The sequence below is a fragment of the Typha latifolia genome, chromosome 4, assembly GCF_019914945.1.
Source record: "Typha latifolia isolate L0001 chromosome 4, TyphaL0001v2, whole genome shotgun sequence".
NCBI lineage: Eukaryota > Viridiplantae > Streptophyta > Magnoliopsida > Poales > Typhaceae > Typha > Typha latifolia.
The window spans coordinates 11567721-11583350 of record NC_133089.1 but is presented as its reverse complement, the minus strand read 5'-3'; the positions used below and the strand labels follow the sequence as shown (position 1 = coordinate 11583350).

General features: G+C 36.9%; 1 protein-coding gene across 2 annotated transcripts; it reads left to right on the top strand.

Moving 5' to 3' along the window:
* The first annotated feature begins 3339 nt into the window (after positions 1–3339).
* LOC140787554 (putative inactive cadmium/zinc-transporting ATPase HMA3) lies at positions 3340–10256 on the top strand. 2 transcript variants are annotated; one of them, XM_073136536.1, is made up of 10 exons: positions 3340–3531; positions 3617–3839; positions 4465–4722; positions 5618–5715; positions 6177–6432; positions 6656–6793; positions 7382–7709; positions 7841–8043; positions 8437–8636; positions 8800–10256. In XM_073136536.1, the coding sequence occupies exons 2-10, from the start codon at positions 3629–3631 to the stop codon at positions 9940–9942; spliced, it is 2835 nt and encodes a 944-aa protein (XP_072992637.1). In that variant the 5' UTR covers positions 3340–3531; positions 3617–3628; the 3' UTR covers positions 9943–10256. The 2 variants fall into 2 exon arrangements, with proteins under 2 accessions (XP_072992637.1, XP_072992638.1); XM_073136537.1 differs by lacking the exon at positions 3340–3531 and having other exon boundaries at positions 3558–3839.
* The last annotated feature ends 5374 nt before the right edge of the window (positions 10257–15630 follow it).

The window sequence follows — 15630 nt, the reverse complement described above, 5'->3', positions numbered from 1 at the left end:
TGGTCTCGCCGGAGGACTCTGACTCCTTTGGGGTGATAAAGTTCCCATTTCTATTCTTGAAGCTAGCGACTGTTTCATCTTTGCTCTCATTAAAGATGCAAGCCTTAGTGCCTCGTGGACGCTCTATGGAGCCTATGGCGATCCACACGAGAGGGATAGCACACTTATTTGGGCAGAATTTGCTATTACTCCTCTCTCGACTCTCCTATCTGTTGTGTAGGAGACTTCAACGCCATCATAGAGAAGGAGGGTGGTCAGGATGCTAGCTCCTCTAGGATCTGCAATTTTCAGGAGCATATTAACATAGCAAGGCTAGTAGACCTCAAATTTGTAGGGCTAGCATTTACTTGGTAAAACTAAGGAGGTTTCTTGAGTGTATACAATTCTAAAATCTCGTATTTGTGTGTATAACTTTTATAGCTTAATATTTCTATGTATATCACTCAAGAAATAAGGATGGTCAAATTTTAGAATAAGAGACAATTTGAAAGAGTAGAAGTGGTCTCTGGGTTATCTAATTAATTATTTTGAATGTTTGATCACGACTGGAATAATTGCTGATTAATTAGGGTGATTACATGCTCGGAATTAACATCTAGGCAATATCTTGACCTTAAGGGGTATATGGAATTGGAATCCTAAAATGATATTAGCCGTTTACCAAATTTGGATGGATTGTGACAAACGTCATGTTTCTAGGAACTAATTGATTTTTATTATCTTTTCACAAAACAAACAAACTAGATAATTATTAGGATAATAAATGAATATAAGTTGTGGATTAAGATCTATTATTTATTTAATATCTATTATTTATATTTGGGCACCTCAATTTTGTAAGTCACATTTTCCATTTGTCAAATAGGTTATATCAAAGCTTTTATCTAGTTTCGATAGATTTCACATGCAATAATCTAATTTTTAATTTATTCTTAATATCTATCCTATTAATTTATTTTATATTAAATTAATAAATATTTATTATAATGTTATACAAAATAAAAGATCTTTTTTTAATCATTTCATTTACTTTGTATCATATTAAATATAATTATTACATTCGTATTTTATAATACAAGTGAATATATAGATAATTATTTATAAAATAAAATTCTTATTTTGAGAATAATGAATATGAATATCTATTGTAGAATTACTCTTATTTCTAAAGTTCACAGAGTTAGATTAAGGCCAATACTAATATTAACTATTCTAATTTTCCATACTAATATAAGAGAGTTTATACTAGTGTAAGTTATTCTAGTATTTTGCTGTACACTTAGTATTGTATGCGTAATTATATTTGATGTGACATAAAGTATTCTAATTTTCCATACTAATATAAGAGAGTTTATACTAGTGTAAGTTATCCTAGCATTTAGTTGTACACTTAGTATTATGTGTGTAATTATATTTGATGTGACATAAAGTTAAAATTATAAGCGAACGACTAAAAAGTGTTTAATAACCGAGAAGAGAAAAAGAATATGAAGAAGAAAGAGAGTGATTGATTGACTTTATAGTTGATTAAAGTGATATCTTTTTTAAAGATAGAATACTAATTAGTAAAAGTATTCGATGATAGATGAGAGGAAAAAGAAGTACATATTACCGTACTAGTATAAGTCTATGTGGTTGTCGATTTGCAATACCAATATAGGAAGGCTTATCAGAATAAGTATGTTTTTATTTTCTAGTCAACATAGTTTTGAATTTGTTAGTCTTGTGGGATTTGACATTTAGATGCAATTTTGATTTACTTATATTTTATGATTAGAAATCAGTGCTTCTGTAGCTATGTCAAAGTCTTAGATTAACCCGATGCCCAGATATTTAATAGGATGCGACTTAGTAATTTGTAGCAAATAAAGAGCTCTATATATACAAATAATAAAAGTAAAGGCCCAATGTTTTTATTTTTTATTTTTTATGATTAAGAGGAGTGCTGCTAATCTAACTAAATTATATTACGCTTTCAGGGAGACCATTAACGCCGTTAGAGTACAATTTTTTTTATATTAATTCTACTTCTATAACTGCCTAATTAGTAACGTGAAGTAATCGGTGAATGCCTAATTTGTAATATAGTTAAAATGTAAGGTTGGCTCTTCCTTGTGAGTAAAAATTTAACTATCGTAATTCTTTTAAAGAAAAAGAAAAGAAAAGAAAAGAAAAGAAAAAATAGCACAACCGAAGGAGTTTTAGATTCGTATGCTAATCCTTGCGTTTTCCTCGTGAGCTCTGTAAATGAGAGGGGGGATCTTGCAACTGTCACTGCCACTACACCTATCATATGTTTTAAAACATTCTTCATGTGTACTATTTTGCGTCAAGTTAACAAAAATACCACTTTCCTTTCTTTTAACCACAGTTGTGTACAAGAATGAAACATCTAAATAAGAGAAATATATGATGTAGTGCATCTGTGATTAAAACCACATCCCAGAGGTAACTTTCTACTCATTCTCATCTCTCCAACTAGGGTTTTGAGTTATTTTTATGACTAGTATTTCGTTTATCTAAATAATATTTCATCTAAACAGTTTCTTTTTTTTTATCAAGAAATGATATGTGAGTATTTATACGATTAATTTTAGGTTTTTTAAGTACTATTTTATTTCTATTTTAGAGAAAAGAAAGAGAGCAACGTTGTTGAAAGTAAGATGATGATAAAGTTTTCTTGGTGAACACCGTCCGTGGTAAATTTTTTTCATAATTTAGGAATGTCAATATATATTTTACATAAAGAAAGCACTATAAGGAGATTAGATGCATGTCAAAATTGAGCAAAAGATTAGGAGGTATTCGTTTCATTTTTATTTTTAATTTTAAATGATCAAAATTTAAGATTGATGAATGATCAACGTAAGTAAATATTTTTTTTTTCCTTTTTTTTTCCATGGCTTTGAGGGACTCTCTAGCTCAATATATAAAGGGGGCTCGAAATTGCCACAAGGGTCATCTTCTTTTGTATGATGGACCCAATAAGGATAATTGTTGATCAACACGAAACGAATAATATATGCTTCATATTCCCAGTTCTTTTCAGTAAAGATATCATCATTCTTCTTCCTAGCAATTTTCACCAACAGGGTGGTATCTGGTTCAGTGTTCTCAGGTATTAGATTTCATTGCTGCACTTGTAAGTTGTATCTCTTAGCTTTATAATCATAAATCTCTGGATGCTTGTGGATTAATCACACCATGGAGGAGAGCATTACTGAAGTGAACTCCAGCTCTTCCTCCACTTGCTTTGCTTGTTGTGTTGGAATTTCTTTCTTTTTTTTCTTCTTTTAACTCGGTGATTATAAATATCATCCTCAGCATTCAATCCAACACATAATTAGACAAATTACCATTCTATAACTTCTTTCCCCTTACCTTGGCCCCACTTGACAAAGTAAGTATTCTTTTATTGCAGGAAACTCCCATTAATAGCCACCATCTCTGCATCTTCTCCAACCTCCTCTCTGCTCTCTTCATTAAGAGCTCTTTCTCTTTCTCTCTCTCTCCTCTCAGTCTACTATTTAGGTGAGTAACAAGAACCAACCTCTCTCGCTTTCACTCCATTAGATAGCATAATGCATGCCTCTAAAATGCCTACACTGTTATGTAGGAAGTCTCAAAGATGGAGGAGGTTGGCGCTGGAAAAACCACAAGAGAAGTGAAGTGTCAAAAGAGCTACTTTGATGTCTTGGGCATCTGCTGCCCTTCTGAAGTGCCCCTAATTGAGAGGATCTTAATGCCCTTGGATGGAATTCAGAAGGTCTCTGTGGTTGTCCCTTCAAAGACAGTCATAGTAGTTCATGACAGCCTCCTCATCTCTCAGCTACAGATAGGTAATAAAATTTGAGTTCCCAACACATTTAGCTTTGCATGCATGACCCTTCAAATGCATTTAGCTTTAAAGTCATGGGACAAATTTGTTTTCATCAATTTAGGTTCTCAATTTCTTGTTTTGTGATTAAACCCAAAGATTTTTGTTTTAAGATTAACTTAGTTTTCACCCTAATCATCTGATTTCTTTCTCTTGTTTTCTTGATAGGGCCAATAAATGATAACAAGGACCTATCACCTGCCCCGCAGAGTATAAGATTTTGAAAGCTTTAATGTAGGGCACTCATTAAACCATGCAGATTGATAAGTTCGGTAGACGTTACATTCTAATAAATGGGGACAGTTCCAAACATTGTCGCATTTGATAAAACGAATATAATTGTAGTCCCCTTACTCATAATGCATTTTTGAAATTCATTGTATGTATGATTTCATCATACTTAAGAAGTGATTTATATTGTTTCTATAAAGTTCACGAATATCTTCAAGAAAGAATTTCCACTAGAAACTATTGAATGCAAAAAAAAAAAGAGTATAGGAGAACTAATATTCTTGTTTCTACTAGTACCTGATAACCTTAATTCTTTTACAATCTTACATTACTTTGATTCGGTTTTGTTTCATCAGTCAAGGCTCTAAATCAAGCGAAGCTTGAAGCCACAATTCGAGCTTATGGCACTGATCGAATCATCAACAAGTGGCCAAGTCCATATATATTGGCATGTGGATCACTACTTCTGGTCTCGTCATTTAAGTACTTCTTCCACCCTCTGCAATGGCTGGCCTTGGCGGCGGTAGTCGTCGGCGTACCGCCAATACTATGGAGAAGCATTGCTGCCCTTCGGAGATGGACATTGGATATCAATACCCTACTGCTAATTGCAGGTAATCTAACTCCCTAATCTTTGCAAGTACAACCCTGATATCATCATTCTTTTCTTTTATATTTTTGCGCAAAATTCTTCGTAAGTTGTTTTGTGGTGATCAAATGGGTGTGCCAATAGGCAATTTAAGATTCTGATTGATGAGTCCCCATAATTTTCGTTCTCTAATTTAGAATCAATCAGCGATGTGTGGTATAACAGCATCTTGCTGTACATTTTTTCTTTTTGATGTCATTGTCCCATATTATTAGAAAGAACAATGACAAGAATTTTCTTCACTTTGTGGTGATCTATTCTTACTTGGTTTCTAACAAAGTGCAAATAAGAAGATTAATATGGGTTAGAATCAAATGTAGCAAACATATTCAATATGTATATAGTTCTTAAACACCAGATAAGAATTAACCAAAAGAAAACCTTATAATCATTTCAAGTAAACACGCTACATGTACAGCAAAAAAAAGTCCATTGTCATTTTCTTGGTAGCAGGGGAGAGTAATGCTTCACATCAATTACAAAAGCTACACTTTTTCCCATCATGAAGGTGATTTCCTATCTAGACAACTACTAGTTGCTGCCACTCTAGTCAGAGAAAAGAGGGTTTTATTTTTATCAACTAGATAAATTAAATTTCACTTTTCAAAAGGATCACTTTTATCAGATGGTTTGTTTCTCTATCTACACAACTGGCACATTAACTTTCTAGTAGATTGAGTGCGATTGTTTTATGTACTACGCTTTATAAAATAAAAAGCTCCCCATGAAAAATAAGGAACATTTGCATCACTTGGTTGTGAAGTCCTTAAAAGAATTGTTCTTGTAAAATGAATCAATAATGATGTTTTTAACTTTTTATTTTACCTATTTCTTATTATATATAATTTTTTTGGGTGCAGTTGCCGGAGCAATTGGCCTCAGGGATTATCTAGAAGCTGGCTTCATCGTATTCCTCTTCACTATAGCAGAATGGCTGGAAACGATGGCAAGTCGCAAGGTAAGGAATAATACATTTCCCATTCCACAATGCCCCTCTTTTAAATGGCTTGTCTTTCACTCCTCAGTGCAAAGGCCATGCAACCTGCATGGGACCATCAAAATCTTGTGATTTACGTGCACAAGCATTACTATATTTAGACTTGTCTAAGAACTTATTTGGATTCATTAAGCAACCCATGGTTCAAAGGTACTTTACTTTAGAAGTTAAGGGAAAAGGAGGAGGTTAGACGAGTATTTTGGGCATAAAAAAACGAGCAAAATTAAAGACTTATCTAATGTGCGTATATAGCATCCCTTATGTAATGTTTCCTTCCATCACTGGATGCAGCTTCATATAGCACTATATTCCACTATAAGAGCATGAATTACTAGTACCTCATATCTATATACATTTAATCCTAAAGAATTTCAGAGTAAAATGCTTCTTGAAAAGAATTGTAATTCACTACTAACCTGCAGGCCACTGCTGGGATGTCATCATTGATGAGCATGGCTCCACAGAAGGCTGTTCTGGCTGCAACGGGCCAAATTGTCGATGCCCAAGATGTCAAGGTCGACACCATCCTAGCCGTCAAAGCCGGAGAAGTGATCCCGATCGACGGCATGGTTGTTGATGGGAGGAGTGAAGTTGATGAGAGCAGTTTGACAGGAGAGTCAGTTCCTGTAGCCAAGCAAATCCAATCACTGGTCTGGGCTGGTTCTCTTAACATTGATGGTACTTAATCTCTACTCTTTTTTTTTTTTGGAGAAATAAAAACTTAACAATGTCTTAATTAAATCGGTGCCGCTGATATTCTAATACAAAAACACTCATCACAATGAGCCTCTTTAATCAATCTGAGTAATGCCTTATTGGCATCTGCACTTCTTATATGTTTTTAATGCTTAGATCTCTATAGTTGATAGTTGTAGTATGTCTAACATTATCTGCATTGCAGGTTATATCAGTGTAAGAACAACAGCATTGGCTGAGAACTCTGCAGTGGCCAAGATGACTAGGCTGGTGGAAGAAGCACAGAACAGCAGATCTAAGACGCAGAGATTGATAGACTCCTGTGCCAAATACTACACCCCAGGTCAAGACTTGTACTACTTTTCATCTGATCTGTTACTGTTTCAAACTTGCTGGTATTATATGTTTTGGAATTTTGTAATTTAACACCCTAACTTTTTCTCTTTATCATCATTAATATCGTATCGCATGGTATTTATTAATTAAACCCCCTGCATTCTAGTCTGATTGCCTCAAAAATATCCTGAGTTAAATTTAACCGGACAGCAGCTATCGGCTAAAAAGAGAATATTAGGTCGTCTAAATAAAATGCTAAATACCTAAATTATCTATATTATGATCTTAAGACTGGTTCCTTCTTGCAATTTACCTTTGCCCTCTTTTAATCTTAGGGGTTGTAAGGTCATTAGGCATGTATAATAGGATATTTTTTGATGCAATAAAAGAAAAATATAGAGTCCAATGATATATAAAAATAAAAATAGCTATATGGGAGGGTGTTAATGGTAAGAAGAACATACTATAGAATGTGAAGCATTCAATTTCCCATAATGTTACGTCCCACAACATGCAAGAAATCTTTGTTCAGATAGCTGCTCTAAATTGATATAAGCAATTGGCTTGAACTCATTCTTACCTGTGAAATCTGCAGCTGTGGTGATCATGGCAGCAGGAGTTGCAGTGGTTCCCTTCACGACGAGAGTTCACTACCCTAAACATTGGTTCCAATTGGCACTGGTCCTTCTCGTTAGTGCGTGTCCCTGCGCACTGGTGCTGTCAACACCGGTTGCGACCTTTTGTGCGCTTCTCAAGGCAGCGAGGATCGGCTTGCTCGTCAAAGGAGGAGATGTTCTTGAAGCCTTGGCCAAGATTAGAGTGGTGGCCTTCGACAAGACTGGAACCATCACTAAAGGAGAGTTCACTGTCATAGAATTCAGCTCAGTTGAAAGTGAGGTCCCCTTGCATACACTTCTTTACTGGTAAGATAAATGTGTGTATGTATATGTATATTATGCAGTGGTATTCATTTAATTTTCTAGTCATCTTCAACTGTCTAAGTTGTGATGATTGAAAAGTGACTTGACTATCTTAAAATTGAAATTTTTTTCAGGGTTTCAAGTATTGAGAGTAAATCAAGTCATCCAATGGCATCAGCACTCATGGATTATGCTCGTTCGAACTCCATAGAACCGAAATCAGAGAATGTTACAGAGTTTCGCATATATCCAGGTGAGGGGGTCTATGGAGAAATAGATGGAAAAGTTATTTATGTTGGAAATAAGAGAATCGCAGAAAGGGCCTCATGTTGCAGAGGTTAGTACTAATGCTCTGTACTTAATTCATTAGATGATTCTTTTTACTATATATCTTCAAAATTTGATCTCTTGGAATAATTTTGTTGGCTTGTTGTCAATTCCTACTCTTTCCGAAACATATATGACCAAAATATTTGTTAAAAAGCAACTGCTTCTTGGCAATTTAATTATCATATTTAAGATACTGTTTTTGCTTATAGATGCTGCCATGAAGTAATTACAAGTAATAACTAGCTTTTGTCATGATGCAATTACTGAATGTACAAGAAAGAACTAATCTAGAATGATGTTAGACATATTTGATCTAATGATGAAGGCAAAGACAATCTCTTGTAGCCATGAGTAGTCTTCATCCTCCAAGGATTCTGACACAGTGGCCTTTAAATTGTAGTTCCAAACATGGAAGATACAAAGGAAGGAGTTACCAATGGTTACGTGTTCTCGGGCTCATTACTGATCGGAATATTCAGCCTCTCAGATACTTGCCGAACAGGATCTGCAGAAGCAATCAAGGAGCTAAAATCTCTAGGAATCAAGTCTGTGATGGTTACTGGAGACAGCAGTAAAGCAGCCATGCATGCGCAGAATCAGGTACAGAGACTTTTTTTTGTTCCTCCAAAAGAAAAAACAAATTGAATCATGTAATCAATGATTAAAAATCAATCTGTGATTATTACTCTTATGTTACGGTTTATTTAGAGTACTGAAAATCATAACTCTTGGTATGTGAGTACTTGTTTCTGCTGCCTAACAGTTAGGGCAATCTATAGAGAAGCTTTATGCTGAGCTTCTTCCAGAGGACAAGGTAAAAATTATCAGTGAGCTTAAAAGAACAGAAGGGCCAACACTGATGGTTGGAGATGGGATGAACGATGCACCGGCTCTAGCCATGGCAAACGTGGGCATCTCAATGGGCATATCTGGTTCAGCAGTAGCAATGGAAACCAGCCACATAACTCTCATGTCGAACGACATCCGCAAGATCTCGAAGGCCATCAGGCTCGCAAGGAGGACGCATCGTAAGATCATCGCAAACATTCTTTTCTCGGTGATCACCAAGATTGGCATCCTCTCGCTGGCTGTCGCAGGCTACCCGTTTTTGTGGGCAGCAGTCCTTGCCGATGTCGGTACGTGCCTGCTAGTGATCTTGAATAGCATGATACTACTGCGAGAACCGGTTCGAAAGGAGAAGAAATGCTGCAGTTCTTCTCATAAATCACATCAGAATCAGAAGCCTGCTCTTTCGACGCACTGTGCTAAGGGAGGTTGCAAATCAACAAGCACTTGTGCACAATCAACAAGTTCATGTTGCAAGAACAAGCATGATGATTGCCATAACAAAGAATCACATGTGGAGAACCATGCTATTGTTTCAAGCCACTGTGCTAAGGGAAGTTGTGGATCCACAAGTACTTGTGCACAACCAACAAGTTCAACTTGCATGAGCACAACTAATTGCCATGACATAGAATCACTTGTGGAGAATCATGCTATCTCAACTTGCATGGGCAAGCATAAATGCCATGACAATGAGAAGGCAAATGATGGAACACCAGACTGTAACATGGAATCAAGCCATGAACATAACACTTCGATTGGTTGCAGATCAGGACATCATGGTGGTGACTTGCATGAGGAGCATTTGGAGAAGCATGGTTCATGCAAACACCTATTAGAGCCAACGAAAGAATGTAATTTGGAAAAGAATGTCTCACATAGGTGTTGCACAAGTGAAAACAAAGACACTGATACCAAAAATGGCTGCTCATCCTCGCCAGAGATCTTTGAGAAGAGAGAGATTGGTGGATGTTGTAGGAGCTACATCAAGGAATGTGGAAACAAAGATGGTTGCTGTGGAGGAGCCACAGTGAGACTGCCTGAGATTGTTACAGAATAGGAGTATAAGTTGTACGTGTACCTCATAATTAACACCAACCAGGAGTCCAAGGTGTTGAATTTGGTTAGGAAAGGGATGCATGGGAGGAGTTGAGTGACTTAAGGAATGCAGTTTCAATTTTGGGTTTCTTCTTTATGATTGATCCAGACTTTTGCATGCAAACCAGTTAATTGGATGGTAACATGCAGTCGGATGTAATCACAAAGCAAGCTATGAATAGTGAATACTGAGTGAAAATTAAATAACATCTACAGACCAGCATTCAGATGGTTCGTAGAATCTTTTGAATGAAATTATAACTGAAAGTTACTGAAGTGTGAGAAAGCTTTACAACCATTTATATGAGCTAGATAACTAATGACACAATTGCAAGTTTTAGAAAGAGGAAGCTTTCTAACGAAGATTTAATTCCTCTTAAACCTATAACCTACTGCAGGAACTGAGAGTTTGGGTAAATTGAGAACCTAAAAGGACTAGACTATCACTCAGAAATATAGCTAACAGGAAAAGTATCCACAGCATGAAAATTAACGACTCGTTTGTGGCATTAATTTATATTAACACACATGTAAATAATTAAAATATGTACGCTATCATTTAAATAAACCTAAAATTAAGTAATCTAATTAATTAGATTAAGAGTATTAATTGTATAAAATTTATGTGTAGATACTATTATGTAATTTCTTTTTCTACGAGAGCAGAATTAGAAATAAGGAAAATTATATCTAGTTTTCACTTTTAAGGGGTAATGGTCTTTATTTTGGCATAGTGATTTTTTTATGTATTTTCTATTTTGAAAGAATTTTGTGATATTCACTAAGAATAGGTTTGGAAGATCATTATAAGGATTACCTTCCGCTTTATTTTCTCTATGAATAGATTTGTTACGAACTAGATCTGGAACAATTTATCTATAGGATGATCCTGAGATATTGAGAGGTAATAATCTCAGAATTTAGGGTTCTAATGGATTTAGAATGAAGTCAATCATAGATCTGAATTAAAAGTTATAGTTAGAATAGTGGAGTAAGGTCAAATAAGCGAGAACGATAATTAAATGTTGCGGAAATCGTCGGAGAGTGGTGGACGGCAAGGGTGGTGGTGGATAGCTATAAGGTAGGGTGGCTGCTGGTGGAAGAAGGTGGCTAGGGTTTGGAAGGTTGGGATACTTCTACGGCTATGATCTACTCCTAGAAAGATAAGACGATCTAACGGCTAAAGACGATAAGAAATATTTAGCTGAACTCAGATTCATTCCTTCCTTATTATCAACACATGTCCACTTTTATTTATAGGAGTAAAAATTTCTAGCGTATTAGATCTATATACAGATTATCCGATTTATTTGAAATTCAAAATAAAAAGATAAAGCTAACTAACAAACTTAACTCGACTTGACTCGACTTAACCCATGTGGTTGTATATTAACAATCCACCATGCTTCCGACACTTTGTCCTCAAGGTGATTAGTCTTTCACGTCCTTGTACTCATACAACTTGTCATGCCAATTAGTGGATTCAGGTTCCTCTTCCTCAAGTCCGCCTAGGAACATAACATGGGCTAATTGACACTTGCATTTATGATCGGGGGTAAATCGGTCATCACAGTAAAAACACAAGCTTTTTCTTTGACGCTCTTCCAAGTCATTGGGTACAAAGCGGCGCGAGATCATCTATTGGTTAGGCTAAGTCGTTAATGCAGGCTGAGTCAGGGCAGATGCATTTTCTAGTGGGCTGTGGGCTTGGATCATCTTTCTTCTCTCCTCCTTGTGGATCTGGTTTAACTGATCCAACTTGGACTCCATCAGAATAGCTAAGGAGGAGGCCTTAGTAGAAAGTGGGCCTCAAAGCCTTGACCTCAACCTAAATGGTAGGCTTGAGCCCACTAATGAAGGTACTCCTCAGGGCCGAGTTAGACAAATTAGTGACTCGGTTGCATATTCACTCGAACTCCTCCCGATAAGCTCGAACTGTTGTTGACTGAGTCAGCTTAATTAATATGGCCTAAAAGTCCTCGTACTAGGTCGGATCGAACTGAGCACAAATTACATCTACAAAATCCTACCAAGACTCAAATGGTCAAGTCCGCTTAGCCAACTGGTACCACCTAATTGTCACGCCTTCCAAGAATGAGGCTAGCTGGACCTTCTGGTGGTTGGGCGTGCCATGGTACGTGAAAAATTGCTCCGTATATAAATCCAATCTAGCGGGTCTCCTATAGAGAATTTTGGGAAGTCAAGCTTGACGGTCCTAGCTTGGATCCCAAAATGTTGTTTGTCATCGCGGGCCAAGTGACCTTGTGGTCAAGGCTGGTCACGTGGGTCATAGGCCCACGAGTTTGGCTCATGCGCACCCAAGTTGCACGCTGGTTCGACTCAGACTGATGATGCGAGCCCACTAGGTCATTCCACCATTCATTCTTAGGCTCGTACTCGTGCTCGGGGTCATGTTCATGGGTTCCAAAGTGGTCCGCACAAGGTGGTTGAACTGGTTCACGAAAATTTGGCCTGCCTCGAAAATCATGCACTTCATCACCTTCATTCAAATAACCTACCCTAACCCTAGGACTAAATGTGGAATTCGACTTAAGGGCGTTGTCATAGGTTGCATGGGGGGCGACGGTGGCTGGGTTCAATCGTGGGTCACTGATAATTGGCTCCTGGCTACCTCGCGATGGCAGGACGGCGGTGGAAACCAATTATCAAGCTCGGACTCGAGTGGTTGCAACGACGACTATGGCATATTGTCGGCGGGTCCACCGACCCCCACCGACCACTATCGCTGGCAGTCTTCCGATCGGCGCCGACGCGAACGACAACCATGTCTTGGCTGCTATTGGTCCAAGGAAGCGAGTCGACGTGGTAGTTGGTGCCGGTGGGGGCTAGATCACTGCTAGTGGGAAGCTAGGGTTTTCGGCCCTAGCTCCCACCGCAAGTGGGTAAGATGACCCTATGGCCACTGTTGTTGGCAGTTCCGGTGTGGTCGCGGCATTTGGGAGGGTCTGCAGGGCAGGAGGAGGGGTTAAGGTTGCGGTTCAGGCCGGCTCATCGCCTCCCTCATGGTTTGGTATTGGTGGCCATGGCGAGCTTGGTTTCGCCATGGCCGACGATATTAGCGACATGAGGTGGCCATGCTGAGTCAGGAGGGCTATCACCAAGGCTTGAATAGCCTTTTCCATCCTCTCAGCGCTCTCCGCAATGGATCTAGTGACCTTGTTAGAAAAATCTTTAAAAATTACCTTTGCCTATGTTGGCGGCTCATAGTTGACTATTGGTGGGTGGGGCTGGAGGGGTTGCTAGAAAAACTCCCACAGGAACGGTGATGAGTTCCTGGACCTCCATGGTTGCTCCTTTCTCGTTCGTCTTGGATCGCGTGATAATCATTGTCCAAGGAATGTCGACTCTAATATCAATTTTACGAACTAAATCTCGAATGATATGTCCGTAGGATGATCTTGAGATTTTGAGGGTAATAATCTCAGAAGTTAGGGTTCTAATAGATTTTGAATGAAGTCAATTAGAGATCGGAATTGAAAGTTATAGTTAGAATAGTAGAGCAAGCTCAAATAGGGCAAGCCGGTAATTTACCAACGTTGTGGCAGTCATTAGAGGGTGGTGGACGGCTGTAAGGTAGGGTGGTTGCTGGTGGAAGAAGGTGCCTAGGGTTTGGAAGGTCGGGGTGCTTCTACGACTATGATATGCTCCTAGAAAGATAAGACAATCCAACGGTTACGACAAAAGATAAAGACGATAAGAAATATTTGGCTAAACTCAAATTTATTCCTTCCTTATTATCAAACACTTCTCCACTCTTATATATCGGAGTAAAAATCTATAGCGAATCGGATCTACATACAGATTATCCGATTTATTTAAAATTCAAAATAATAAGATAAAGCTAACTAACTAACTTAACTCGACTCGACTTAACCCATATGGTTTGATCGTGACAAGATTCAGGTACGGTTCTTCAAATCTAGTCTCTTTCTACTCATGGTTTTAATATGGATTTAGAGTATATTAATTTTGGGGATTGGACTAGAAATATTTTAGAATATCTATGGATTAATTCTTTGAGTTTTTTTTTATTATATTGGAGATTAATTATGGAGAAATCTTCTAGGGTTCATAAGTTACATAGTTTTTTGGGGTTTTGACCTGAGATGTTTTATGCATTAAAACTGAGGATAACACCTAATTTGGATTTACTCCATTATATGCCCATGTTAACAAATTTTGTTTTATTTGGAACTTTGGCTGTCTCGCATGATATATTCATTATGGTGCCGACCTCTTATGTTTGGTAGAATCAATGGATTTATGTTTGGAGGTCAGAACATTAACTTTGAAGATGGCATTTGCCATCTTGAACTTAGCCCTGTAGTGCAGCGTCCCTTGCCCACGCAGCGCCATGGACTAAATTTTTTTCTTCTTTTGATCGCTGAATTGATTGTAAGCCCCTTTCTGTTAACCCAAACAATAACTCGTGTTAAATGAAAAAATGTATTATACTCGGCCATATTTACTTTTGAATTTTATTTCTATTATTAGAGAGTTAGAGATATGTTTGATAGTTTGATTTGTTTCTTATGGGTTTTTATATCTAATTAATATCATATAGCATCTATATTTTAAATTAATTATGTAACACTCTAAATGGGTCAATTGAAACAAGATGTCGCCAAAGTGACCTTCCTCGTGTAGATTGGCTTATTCGGAATGATTGGATGTTAGTGTGTGTAAAATTCATGCGGATATAACCGACCCAAAGAAAGACTAATATTTGACAGAATTGTACACACACTTACGGTGGTAAACATGTGAGAATTATAAAAATGATCTAATATGAATAATAAATTAGCCCAAAGATTGATTTATTAGTTGATATAAATTATTGTCAATATTTGATCATTACAATAAGAGTACCATTTACAGTTAATATTACTGTTCAAAGACTTGATATTAATGTTGTGTAGGTATCTTTAGATGTTGCATAGATTTTTTTAAATTTAAGCTTATTTGATATGAACATGCTTACTGATTAATTGACTACTTAATTAATTTTGTTCTCTGTTCAGTTTTTATGTCTATTATTTCTATATCTATCTGCAAATATGAACAGTATCCCATTTTGAATGGGACTAACTTTAAAGACTAGAAAGAGAATTTGTTGATTGTTTCTAGCTGTATGGATCTAGATTTACCATTGAGGATGTTAAAACTCATTGTTCTTACATAGCAAAGTTCTATAGATTATGTGGTATACTATGAGAAGTGAAAGCATTTCAATTGCACAAATCTTATGATCATTAAGCGCTAATGAAGTTATCAATGCCTGTGAGCTCATTGTCAAAATTCAGAAGCATTTTGCCCAAATAATAGAGTTGAAACAAATACGCTTTTAACAAGCTTGATTTCAATGAACTATAAAGCCAAGGGTAATATTCGGGAGTACATCACGGAGATGTCTCATCTTGCTTTAAAATTGAAGGCATTAAAGCTTGACTTATACGATGATTTGCTTGTGCATATAGTTCTCATTTCTCTTCTAGCATAATTTAATCAGCTATAATCAATTATAACTGCTAGAAGGAGAAATGAGCTCATTTTATTTTGTGTGCAAGAGGAAGAGAGATTGAAGCAAGATAAGAATGAAAGTGCGCCTCTAGCTAGCACTTCTAAAGAT

Coding starts and splice junctions, on each gene's coding strand:
- LOC140787554 (XM_073136536.1), top strand. CDS start 3,629: ATGGAGGAGGTTGGCGCTGGAAAAACCACAAGAGAAGTGAAGTGTCAA. Junction 4,723..5,617: donor TACCCTACTGCTAATTGCAG/GTAATCTAACTC, acceptor TTTTGGGTGCAG/TTGCCGGAGCAATTGGCCTC. Junction 8,637..8,799: donor CCATGCATGCGCAGAATCAG/GTACAGAGACTT, acceptor GCTGCCTAACAG/TTAGGGCAATCTATAGAGAA.